Consider the following 13,463-nt stretch of genomic DNA (forward strand, 5'->3'; position numbering starts at 1 on the left):
TAATAACAAATCAAATCAAAATCATCCTTTTCAAGGTGAGAGTAGCCCAAAAAGCTAATTCCGATTAAAATGTTGTTTATTTTACTAATTTTGTTTATAAATAATTTGTTTTGTTACACCTTACTGAAAAATAAGCAGTTCCATACGTTGCGATGAGTGTCAGCCTGATTCTAACCCCCATCCAGGCCAGGTTGTTGCCATGGTGACTGTTGGGCCCCTCTTGCCGCGCTGCTCGTTGTTGGCGGGAATTGTGGGAAGCCTTGCAAGATGGCGGCGCCTGCACTGGAGGTAGTGCTGAGCTGCGATGCCGGGGGCTCTCTGTGGAACTGCAACGTGTGGGAGCCGCGCTCGGGGACCACGCTCACTAGCTACCGCGGTGGCAATACCTCGGCTCGTGGCCTGTGCACGTTGGCTGGCGAGTATCTCCTGGGAGCGCAGCTCGGCAAGAACTATATCAGCGTGTGGGAACTGCAGAGGAAGGTGAGTGGACCGGCGGCGGTGGGGACACGAGCTGTTTCCCAGCTGGAGATGCGAAGGACTCGTACTCCTCCCATCCAGAAACTTGTCCTGAGATCTGGTTAAGTGTACGCAGAGACATCTTGCGGACTTGACCAGCTAGAGTCCACCACACATCTGGTCCGGCCAGGCGCACCCGCAGTTTTGCAAACTTATATGAAGTTGCATAAAACTAGGAGCAGTGGTATGCCATTTGCCTTGAGCCTACTTTGCTTGTCATGGCCAATCTTAACTCACTTACACCTTCTTACATATCCCCATATCCGTCCGTTCTCGTTTTATCTAAAAATTCATCAGCTCTGACGAAGCATCATCTCGACTTGAAACGTTGGCTCTAATACTTACTCCACAGATGCTGTCAGACCTGCTGAGATTTTCCAGCATTTTTCTGTTCTAATTTCAGATTTCAGTATCCACAGAGTTTTGCATTTATCATTAATATCTGTCTTGTGTATAAACCAATAACTGAGCATCGGTAACCGTCCGAGATGGCGAATTGCAAAGGTTTTGAGTGAAGATGTATTTTTCCTCATCTCAGCTCTAAATGGTCAATCTCTTTCTGATTGTGACCTAGTGCCCTTGACTCTTCAGGGAGACTGATCTACCCTATCAAGCTCTCAAAATCTGACATTTCAATGAGATCATCTCATTGTTCTTAACTTCAGAAACTAGGTCTAGTCTATTCAACCTCTCATAAGAACATAAGAAATGGGAGCAAGAGTAGGCCATCTAGCCCTTCGAGCCTGCCCCGCCATTCAATAAGATCATGGCTGATCTGTCTTGGCTCAGTTCCACATTCCCGCCCTCTCCCCATAACCCTTAATCCCCTCGCTTATCAAAAACCCATCAACCCGCGTCTTAAAAATATTTAGCGAGGCAGCCTCCACCACTTCAACGGGCAGAGAATTCCAGAGATTCACCACCCTTTGAGTGAAGAAGTTCCTCCTCAACTCTGTTCTAAACCGCCCCCCCCCCCCCCTTATCTTGAGGCTATGACCCCTAGTCCTACTGTCCTTTCTGAGCGGGAAGAGTCTCTCCACTTCTATCCTATCCATCCCATTCATCATCTTATATGTCTCAATGAGATCTCCCCTCATTCTTCTAAACTCTAACAAGTACAAGCCTAGTTTATTCAGCCTCTCCTCATAGCTCAACCCCCTCAACCAGGGCATCAGCCTAGTAAACCTCCTCTGCACTCCCTCCAAGGCCAAAATATCCTTGCGTAAGTGTGGCGACCAAAACTGCACACAGTACTCCAGCTGCGGCCTCACCAGTGCCCTATACAGCTGCAGCAAGACCTCCCTACTTTTATATTCAATCCCCCTCGCTATGAAGGCCAGCATCCCATTCGCCTGCCTGACCACCTGCTGCACCTGCAGGCTGGGTTTTTGCGACTCATGCACAAGGACCCCGAGGTCCCTCTGCACCGTCGCATGCTGCAGTTTTTCGCCATGTAAGTAATAGTCCTTCCTACCATTATTCCTACCAAAGTGGACCACCTCGCACTTGCCAACATTAAATTCCATTTGCCAGTTCCTGGCCCATTCGCCCAGCCTATCCAGATCCTTCTGCAGACTCTCCACACCCTCCGCACAATTTGCCGTTCCACCAATCTTGGTGTCATCAGCAAATTTCGACACCATACACTCGGTTCCCTCCTCCAGATCATCTGTATAAATGGTAAATAGCTGAGGCCCCAGCACCGACCCCTGGGGCACTCCACTAGTCACCAACTGCCGATCCGAATAGCCCCCATTGACCCCCACTCTCTGCCTCCTATTTGACAACCAATCCTCTATCCACGCTAACACCCTACCCCCAACTCCATGCCCCCTTACCTTCTGCAATAACCTCTTGTGAGGTACCTTGTCAAACGCCTTCTGAAAATCTTTGTTGCAATCCCTTTAAGCAAGTATATCCTTCCTTGAATAAAATGACTAAAAGTATGTGCAGTACCCCAGATGTGGTTGCACCAAGGAGCAATATAAATGCAGTGAGACTAGTTTACTCTTGTTTCCAGTCCCTTGGTGATAAAGGGTGAAATACTATTCACATTCCTTTATGCATGTTTTACCTGTAAGGTAACTTTGTGCCTAGATTTCTCAAACCAAAGTATATAATTTCAGTATTGCTGATATGTGATAGGCAAAATTATAATGGAATTCAAAATTTGGAAGTTGGCCTTCTGGAACATTTAAGTATTTGGGATTAGGCAGACTACGTTGGGAAGTACCTTATCTCAACAATCTTGCCAAAAGAATGTCAATATGATCCCGATAAATTGGATCAGGTCCTCTCAAAAGAAAGACTGTACAACCAAGGAAGAAGCAGATTGATTGAGAGCTTAATTAAACTGGTTATGCACACACACTATACCAGATGTGTGCAATGATGTATTAGAATTGAACACTGTTCTGAAATATGCTACTGTTGATGGACTGCTAAAAGCAAATATGACATTGAAGAAGTTAAAATTTAGAAAAATGTACACTCAGATTTCCCGACTTGGGTGACCCAGAAGGGATGGAATTAGTTGTTTTCAACAAGGCCTCACATAACAGATTGCACATGGGACTGCAGCTAATGTCTTGAGATGGAGAGAATGCTGATTTACAGATAGGAAGCAAAGAGTTGGCCACAAATGAGTCTTTTTCTGATCGGCACGCAGTGACTATGGGGTTCTGCAGGGATCAGTGCTGGGACCCCAACTGTTCACATATATTAATGCTTTGCAGATGATACGATGTTGGGTGGGAACGAAGTTGAGAGGAGGATGCAGAGATGGTTGTGTGATTTGGACAGGCTGTGTGTGGGCATATGCATGGCAGATGCAGTATAATGTGGATAAATGTGAGGGTATCCGCGTTGGTAGCAATAATAGGAAGACAGATTATTACTTGAATGGATGTAAATTGAGAGAATGAATACTCAACAAGACCTTGGTGTCTGTGCATCAGTCACTGAAAGTAAGCACTCAGGTACAGCAGGCAGTAAAGAATGGTATGTTGGCCTTCACAGTGAGAAGATTTGAGTGCAGGGATAGAGATGTTTGGCTGCAATTGTATACGTTGTTGATGAGGCCACACCTGGAGCATTGTATGCAGTTTCGGTTTCCTTATCTAAGGAAGATGTCCTTGCTATAGAGCGAAGGTTTACCAGGCTGATTCCTGGGATGGCAGGTCTGGCATATGACGACAGATGAAATTGGTTGGGATTATAGTCACTGGAGTTTATAAGAGTGAGAGGGGATCTCATAGAAACTTATAAATTTCTAACAGTGTTAGACAGGGTGGGTTCAGAAAGAATGTTCCCAATGGTGGGGGAGTCCAGAACTCAGGGTCATAGTTTGAAGATAAGGGATAAATCTTTTAGAACTGAGGTGAGAAGAAATTCATGCAAAGCGTGGTAAATGTGTGGAATTCACTACCACAGAAAGTATTTGAGACCAAAACGTTTTCCGCTTTCAAGAAAAAAATTCGATATAGCTCTTGGGGATAAAGGGAAAGGAGATCAGGATATTGAATTTGATGATCAGCCATGATCAAAATGAATGGTGGAGCAGGCTTGAAGGGCTGCTTCTAGTTTCAATGTTTCTGTATAGTGATGCCTCACACACTAACCTTTCAATGGTTATTTGAGTACAATAGGATTTGTCATATTTTTAGTAGAAAAAAACAATAAATGTTGTTTGGGAATCACAGAAAACAAAAAAAGTTGTGAAAGGCTTCTTAATTGCAGGGACACCTATGCTGCTGGAAGTGACAGATATGGTTATTATTTATCGACTGTTTTAAACAAACTCCTATTTAAGGGACAACTGGAAAAAACGTGCCTATAGAATGCTATGTAGATAACTGCTTTGGAACTATGTCCATTTGACATAATGTTACATAAAATACTTTGAGGATTACACCAGGGGCAGCACGGTGGCGATGGTTGGCACTGCTGCCTCACAGTGCCAGGGATCTGGGTTCGATTCCAGCCTTGGGTCACTGTCTATGTGGAGTTTGCATGTTCTCCCTGCATCTGTGTGGGTTTCCTCCAAGTGCTCCAGTTTCCTCCCACAGTCCAAAGATGTGCAGGTACGTGGATGGGCCATGCTAAATTGCCCCTTAGTGCCCCCCTTAGGGGAACTAGCTAGGGTGAATGCATGGGATTATGGAGATGGGGGCTGGGTGAGATTGTGATTGATGCAGACTCGATGGGCCAAATGGCCTCCCTCTGCATTATAGGATTCTATGGATTACTCTTACTAGTATAAGAGATGTTGGAAAGGAAGGAAGTTCCAAACATAAAATGGGTCAGCACAGGTCACCGGTTGTTAGATTGTTTCGCCAAAAGATTTGCTTGTGCAAAGAAATTGAGTATTGTCAAGAACCTTGTGTTATAAGGAAGTCTGGGAACATGGAATTCAAGTTGTAACCTTATTTTTTTTTGCCTTTGAGACCGGGAATATGCAGTATGTTAGATTGACAGTATAATGTAACATGCATTTTCAATTTGTGTTTTTCTTACAAATAATTTTGCCTATATCAATTTAAAGAAAAGAGGGGCATCTTCTGTTGATGAATGTTAAATATCCAGTGATTGAAGGTAACGGGGTGAACAGGCGTTGGATATTGATTGGTTAATATATTCAAATATGCATATAAAGGAGAGTCAGCCAGCACTGCGGAGATTGTGTCAAGAGAAGAGAAAGAAGTAAACTCTGGTGAACAATAAGCAGTCTGTTAAAGCATTCTTCTATACAACCAAGCTTGGGATATTCTTGACAGTAGTGCAATGTAAGTGGTGATATAATCTAAGTTCAGTTAGTAGTCATTCCGAAAGGTAAATAGGTATCACGTGGCTTTGGAATTGGTGTGCAGCATGTTTATTCTGTGGGGGCTGCATTTGAAAGGTCACCAGCATCTAATTTGCTTTGCGTTATTAGTTGATTGTCTCATTTATATTATGGAGATGGCTAAAGGAGAGCAGATGTTAAATGACATTATCTGAAAAATCTGAGCTGCTGTCTGTTTTAGTAGCCTACTTGAAAGAGAGCACATGCACAGCTCAAGTTCCAAAGAAGCTGTTTCCTTGGTATGTTTCCCTATAGTTGCTGGATGCTCCGAAAAGGGAGTCAGGAGCATTTCATCTGTTCAGCCTGATTATACATGTTTATCCCTAGGTACACAATGTTATTATTGATGGTGGTCATATGACAGAGCTAATGTTACTGTCACAGGTTGGACAGTAACATTTGGATAGGAACTACCAATCCTGGTACGAGTTTCATTGTTTTTGAGGCTATGTTTACAAATGTAAGAAATTGTGTGTGTATATCATAGCACAGAGTAATTAACCAAATTCAGCATGTGAGAAACCAAATCATGGGTTGATGTTTCATATTGGAAGTGACCTATAGTGAATGGATTTCAGTGTTTTGAGGGTTCATGTTGTCACTGCGTACAGTGTCAGCTAGTTCCTTGTGATGGTGAACTCCAGGTGCTGCTCCTGAAAGCACATCTGGAGCTGCTACTGTCTCTCATTTGATTTCAACAAAGCAGATGTTTACAATCTATCCAATGATATTTGAGAACGAATAATGGATGGCCCTCTGGCTATGTTTATTTATTAATGTCACAAGTAGGTTTATATTAACACTGCAATGAAGTTACTGTGAAAATCCCCTAGTCGCCACACTCCGACGCTCAGTCGGGGACACTGAAGGAGAATGGCCAATGCAAGTAACCAACTGTGGGAGAAATTGGAGCATCCGGAGAAAACCCACATAGACACTGGGAGAATGTGCAGATTCCACACAGACAGTGGCCCAAGCCAGGGCGGGAATTGAACCCAGAACCCTGGCGCTGTGAAGCAGCAGTGCTACCCACTGTGCCATTGTGCTACCCAGAAGATGGCCAGTTGGTCTATAGTGTCTTTGAATGTTCGAAAGGAACTAACCAACTAAATTCCACCTTCCAGTTCTTTCTCTGCAGCTTTGTAGATTACAGCATTTCCCATACATGCCAAATTATTTTTCAAATGTGCTGAGAGCTTCTGCCTCCACCACCCTTTCAGGCAATCCCTCACCACTGATGAAAAATGTACTCCTTAACTCCCCGCTAATTCTTCAACTGATTACTTTAAATCTAAGCTCCCAGGTTATTGGCCTTTCTGCCAATGGAAGTGGGTCCTTCCTTTGCTCTCTCTCTCTCTGCGCCATTTATAATTTAATAGATCTCAATTAAATCTCTCTTCGGCTTTCTGTGATGTAAATAAAGCAGCTCAGGAATATCCCATCTTTACTCCTAACTATGATTGCATTGTGGAAAATCTTACCCAGAATGTAACATCCTAGTTTGCAGCCATAGAACCATAGAAACCAAAGAAAATTACAGCTCAGAAATAGGCCTTTTGGCCTTTCTTGTCTGTGTCGAACCATTTTTTTGCCTAGTCCCACTGACCTGCACTTGGACCATATCCCTCCACACCCCTCTCATCCAGGAACCCGTCCAAGATTTTCTTAAATGTTAAAAGTGACCCCGCATTTACCACTTTATCCGGCAGCGCATTCCACACTCCCACAACGCTCTGTGTGAAGGAGCCTCTCCTGATACTCCCTTTAAACCTTTCTCCTTTCACCCTTAACCCATGCCTTCTGGTTTTTTTCTCCCCTAGCCTCAGTGGAAAAAGCCTGTTTGCATTCACTCTATCTATACCCATCAAAATCTTATACACTTCTATCAAATTTCCCCTCTTTCTTCTACGCTCCAGGGAATAAAGTCCTAACCTATTCATTCTCTCTCTGTACTCCGGCTTCTTCCCAAAGTCCATTGGCCATGCTAACTTCACCCTCGGTGTGCCCGAACAGACGCCGGAGTGTGGCGATTAGAGAATTTTCACAGTAACTTCGTTGGAGTGTTAATGTAAACCTACTTGTGGCACTAATAAATAAACTTTCAAAAACTTTAAACTATAACTGTCTTCAAGAAAGGAGATAAATCATACTGTGGATACTGTTATGGCATTTTCCTTAATAAAAACAGATGTGCTGGAAAAACTCAGCAGGTCTGGCAGCACCTGTGGGAAGAGAAACAGAGCTGTTGTTTCAAATGCAGTATGTTTCTTTTGAAGAAAATGAGTCATACTGGACTTGAAATGTTAATTCTAGCGTATAAGAGCAGAAGCTGTATCTATTGCACAAGAGCAATTTTTTCTGTTGTTTAACTCCAACATAATAAGAAGGATTCTGTCAATACTCTTGGGTGCACAAAAGGATTCCATGGGAGGTTAGTTAGGAAGGTTCAGTCGCTAGGTATACATGGGGAGGTAGTAAATTGGATTAGACACTGGCTGAATGGAAGAAGCCAGAGAATGGTTGAGGAGGATTGCTTCTCTGAGTGGAGGCCTGTGACTCGTGGTGTGCCGCAGGGATCAGTGTTGGGTCCACTGTTGTTTGTCATCTATATCAATGATCTGGATGATAATGTGGTAAATTGGATCAGCAAATTTGCGGATGATACAAAGATTGGACGTGTAGTGGACAGTGAGGAAGATTTTCAAAGCTTGCAGAGGGATTTGGGCCAACTAGAAAAATGGGCTGAAAAATGGCAAATGGAATTTAACGCAGACAAGTGTGAGGTATTGCACTTTGGAAGGACAAACCAAAGTAGAACGTACAGGGTAAATGGTGGGACTTTGAAGAGTGCAGTTGAACAGAGGGATCTGGGAATACAGGTACAGAATTCCCTAAAAGTGATGTCACAGGTGGATAGGGTCGTAAAGAGTGCTTTTGGTACGTTGGCCTTTATAAATCGGAGTATCAAGTATAAAATTTGGAGTGTTATGGTGAGGTTGTGTAAGGCATTGGTGAGGCTGAATTTAGAGTACTGTGTACAGTTTAGATCACCTAGTTACAGGAAGGATGTAAATAAGGTTGAAAGAGTGCAGAGAAGGTTCACAGGATGTTACCGGGAGTTCCCTTTTGAGTTCCAAGAGGGAACTCACGCAGACACGGGGAAAACGTGCAAACTGCACACAAATGGTGATCCAAGCTGGGAATCGAACCGGGATCCCTAACAGTGAGGCAGCAGTGCTGACCAGTGTGCCACCATGCCACCTCTGTGTTGTGTTCACACATTCCTTGCAGTTCTTTTTCTTCCCATGTCTGTAGGATGAGTGCTTGGAGTCTTGATAGGAGCAAAAGCCCACCAACTTTGAAGTCTTCAGTTGGAATACCAACCAGGTTGTGGACTTTAGTATCATCTCAATTCTCATATCATCTGCAGACCTCTTAACTATGCCTCATATGCATAAATCTAAATCATTGATATATACTGAGGAACAAGAAGGGATCCAGTACTGAAACCTGCAAAACCCGCCTCTGAAGAGCCTCCCAGTTATGAAGACACCCACCAACCATAGGACTCTTTTTCCTATCGTTGCACCAATTTTAGACTTGATATTCCTTTGGGTCACACGGGCTTTTAATTTTCTGGCCAATCTTCCATGTTGGCCCAAAACCCTTCCTGGAATTCATGCAGATGGCCATCCTCCTTGTTACATCCTCCAAAAAAATCAATCAGGTTAGTCAGACATAATCTTCCCTTGACAAATTTATATTGACTGTCCTTGGTGAATTGGTGCCTTTCTAGATGGCAATTTATATTGTTTCTCAGAATTTTTTTCAATAATTTGTCCACACTGTGGTTAGGCTGCCTGGGTCTGTAATTACTCAATATATATCCCTTCCTTTTAAACAATAGGACACTGTTAATAGTCCTCCAGTTCCCTGAGGAGCTTTCATTTTTTTTCCCTTCTCTTAGTCTGGGTTAGATTTCATCTGGGCTGTTGCTTTCTCCACTTTTAACAATGTGAAACTTCCTCACATTATTTACCTCATCTAATTTTTCACACTTGCTCTTAACTACCGTGTCTGTTGTATTCCCCTCTTTTACAGAAACTAGGTATTGACTAAGAACTATGCCCACACCTTTTGTCTCCATGCATAAATTACCTTATTTGGTTTCTAATTGACCCTGTTCTTTATTTATCCTCCTGCTCTCAATGCATTTATAAAATATTGTTGGATTTTCCTTGCTTTTTCTTGCCAGAATTTTTCATTGCTTTCCTAATTTCCATTCTAATGTCACCCCTGCAGTTTTGCATACTTGCCTAGGTTTTCCCTGAGCTTTTGACATCTGACTTCAGCTTTTTTTTGCCTTATCCTACTCTGTATCCTCTGAAATCTGGGGGAGATCTAGATTTGGGAGTGCAGAGTCTCAAATTTACTTCTTAAAATTCATTTATTATCCTCTGGAAAAATTGCATCAATGTTTGAAATGTATTTACCACTGAGTGTATCTTGGCGTGTCTCTTCTGGTTGAACACTGATGGTAGTCCTTGGTTAGGAATAAGATTCTGTGCTTATACCTGTTGATTGTAATTTCAACATGTATCAAAACTGTTCATTTATGGTAGTTAATGTATCGGTAACAATTAATAGTAGTACCATGGGTGGCACAGTGGCACTGCTTTCTCACAGTGCCAGGGACCTGGGTTCAATTCCTCGTTTGGGTCACTGCCTGTGTGGAGACAGTGTTCTCCCTGTGTCTGCGTGGGTTTCCTCTGGGTGCTCCGTTTTCCTCCCACAGCATGAAAGATGTGCTGGTTAGGTGCATTGGCCATGCTAAATTCTCCCTCACTGTACCCGAACAGGTGCTGGAGTGTAGCGACTAGGGGATTTTTCACCGTAACTTTGCTGTGTTAATGTAAGCCTACTTGTGACACTAGTAAATAAATGTTAAACAATGAGTAACAGTTGAGTCTTGTTTCATGGAGTATAATTGGAAATTATGCTGCGATTGAGCACCTTTACCTTCTCATTATTTAGGATCAACTGCAACAGAAGATTATCTGTCCTGGGGTTGTGACCTGTCTCGCTGCATCGCCTAACGGGCTTCATGTTGCTGCTGGGATTGGAGAGAGCGTCTACTTGTGGGAGGTAAATGTTAAAGTGTTTGTTTACTATGAGCACTGAAATGGTAGGGTTTCAATGTAGTAATTGCTGAATTCACATATCATTATGCAGAATCAGGATTTAGGAAAAAACACACAAAGAAGCTTCAGGATTAATTTGTAGAGTTTTTGTGTCCAATTCTGTAAAGGTTTTGAGATCTCAAATTGAACTTTCCCCAGGCTAAACTGTTAAGATAAAGATGTCTGGGATTTTCCGGCCCCACCCATTGCTGGGATCTTCCAGTCCTACCATCCCCTGCTCTGGGTCCTGCCTCAGCAGGGCTGGAAAACCCCAGCCAGTGTCTCATTTCTAAATTGTCAGCTCCAGTTAACACAAATGACAAACATTATTAAATAGCCATGGAAACATTTCAAGCTAAATATTGGCTACTGGTTTTGCTTTTGGAGTACATCAGTGATCACTTTGTTCGAGAATTCACAAAAGTTGATTGGTTATTGGAGTTAAATTAAGTTGAAATTGCCATGTTCTGTAACTGGAAGCAGTTCTTAAAATAACCACAATGTGGCACTCTACGCACATTGAGTCGGGAAAAAAATCCCACTTCACATTCTCAATCGGGTTTAATTTTTTTTTGTTTTGTGGCTGTGATAGTTAAATGCAGTGAAGTTTAAGACTGTTAGTTGAGGTAACACTAGTATAGTTGAAACCAGAATTAACAAAATGAAAACAAAATGTTGGAAATCTAAAGAAAAAAATGATAGAAACATAAGAAGCATATGTTCATAGCAGATTTCCAGTGTCTGCTGTTTCACCTTTTGTTTGTGTTGCCTCCTTTAGTACAAATTCTCTTCCAGGTTGCCTACTTGGAGAAATTCTGTTTTTGCTGGAGAATTTCAACATGTTTTCCATTTGCCCTTTTATCCCCCTCATTGCTCTCTTTGTCCCTTATTTCTGATCATGTTTTTTTCTAAGATTCTTGTGGTACAAGCACATCTCCTTTCTCAGCATCAACCTTCAGCTCCAATTCAATTCACATGGATATTTTTGTTTAAATCCTACTTTGAATCCACCCACAATCACAGAAATCTGTAAAATTTAATGGTCTGCAAGTAACGATTTTCACCACTTAATGCATTTCACCCTCTCCACTGTGTCATTGTAAGCATGCTGTCAACCTCCCTCTCACTTCAGCACCATCAGCTATATTTCAGAGCTGACCTTGTCCTCGCTTCCAAATCATCCAAGGTTTATGTGGCCCTTCATTTTGTCTTCAGCATTCCTAGTCTATTTGGGTTCCAAAGAAAAATCCTTCTGTATTCCTTTAATCTTTTTAATGAGACCTGCTGCGCATGTCAGTTTTCGTGCTCCTCTCACTCAGCACAAGTTGGAGACTGGGGAAAATGGAGAATGTTTCATTTTGGGAAGAAATGAAGTTCAAGTGTAGAATCCTGTACTGGCTTCCACTTTGCTAATAAACTGAAAACCTAAGAGTTGATATTTGACGAGCTGTTCAGTTAGAGCTGGCCAGTGGTCTGATAGAAAATTTGGATCCTTTATGTGAGAAGATGACATGAGCAGCTTATTTCTGAAGCATTATTGCTCAGTGTGAGTAAAAAGCACCACATGTATGCTTTCCTGTTATTGAATTACATGCTTTATTTGATGTGAGGTTGGTTTTTAATTTGCAAAGAATTGGTAAATGATGAGCTCCCCACACACTAATATTCTCACATGTTAATTTTGCTAGAGGCTTTCTTTGTTTAAATTAATTTAAGCGAATACAGAATAAAAATATTTTGTTGTGGCATGGTAAGAAATTGAAGTTGGATTTGCAATTATGGACAATATATATTAGGTTGCGGATGAATCATTGGAGAGGGGGTAGAAAGTGTCAATGGAGCAGTAATCAGATGTTATGTCCTTATGTAGGAAATATATGATAATCTGGACTGTTTTGATTTTATATCTTTATGACAAAATTGTGCCTAGGGCCCAGGAAATTTATACCTTGTGTCCACAGTGCATTTTAAAGTTTATTTATTTGTGACATGTAGGCTTACATTCATACTGTAATGAAGTTACTGTGAAAATACACTAGTTGCCACATTCTGGCACCTATTTAGATATGCTGAAGGAGAATTTAGCATGGCCAATGTCCCTATCCCACACATCTTTGGACTCTGGGAGGAAACCAGAGCACCCGGAGGAAACCCACGCAGACACAGGGAGAACATGCAAACTCCACAGTGACCCAAGCCAGGAATTGAACCCAGGTCGCTGGCGCTGTGAGGCAGCAGTGCTAACCACTGTGCCACCATGCCACCCCTTTTGAGCAAGCACCATTGTGAAAAGTGTAAAGGATTTATGGTGCTAATGTTTTGCTTTGTTGTTTTCAGGTATCTACTGGAAATCTCCTGCTCATATTAAATAGGCATTACCAGGACCTGACATGCATTCGCTTCACCGATGACAGCAGCCACTTCATCTCAGGAGGGAAGGATAACCTTGTGCTGGTTTGGAGTTTGTGCAGGTAATGGATTAAATAGAAGATGCTTTTAAGGGTGTTTGATGTCAGTGAGTTGAAGCTACAGTTTGGCTGCTACCTAATGCAGCAGGTACCCATACTGCTTTGCTGTTATGACTCTGTCCCACAGCTGTAGTATAACAGGCCTACTGAGAAACCTAAGCAATAGGTGCTTAGGCATTCAATTTCAAGTTATTTGACCAAAGGAGGTGGACATATTTAAAAACAAACTTCATTATCTTCTATTTGAGTTGAAATTCTGAGTCCATGCTTTTTTGTAATTCTTAGACTTGCTTATTTTGAACATATCCCTGGCCTGCCTCCCATCTTCCAGTTTGTTGGCAAATTTGAAATCATGTAAAACTCTTGCTCCAATCCTGTGCATCCACTGTCCCAATGCTCGCTTGCTGACTTACAGTGACTTCTTGGTTTTAAAATTTTTGGCCTCATTTTGTAACT

At 42.2% G+C, this 13,463-nt stretch overlaps 1 protein-coding gene across 1 annotated transcript in view; it reads left to right on the forward strand.

The window, feature by feature from the left end:
* Positions 1 to 251: 251 nt before the first annotated feature.
* Positions 252 to 13,463, forward strand: part of wdr18 (WD repeat domain 18) — a 197,747-nt gene continuing 184,535 nt past the window's right edge. The window contains exons 1-3 of the mRNA XM_080213058.1: positions 252 to 480; positions 10,394 to 10,504; positions 12,877 to 13,010. Of these exons, the coding sequence (XP_080069184.1) occupies positions 268 to 480; positions 10,394 to 10,504; positions 12,877 to 13,010 (458 nt within the window). The 5' untranslated portion in view covers positions 252 to 267. The remainder of the gene's footprint in view (positions 481 to 10,393; positions 10,505 to 12,876; positions 13,011 to 13,463) is intronic.

Source organism: Carcharhinus amblyrhynchos, chromosome 26, assembly GCF_965287045.1.
Source record: "Carcharhinus amblyrhynchos chromosome 26, sCarAmb.v2.hapA, whole genome shotgun sequence".
Taxonomy (NCBI): Eukaryota; Metazoa; Chordata; class Chondrichthyes; order Carcharhiniformes; family Carcharhinidae; genus Carcharhinus; species Carcharhinus amblyrhynchos.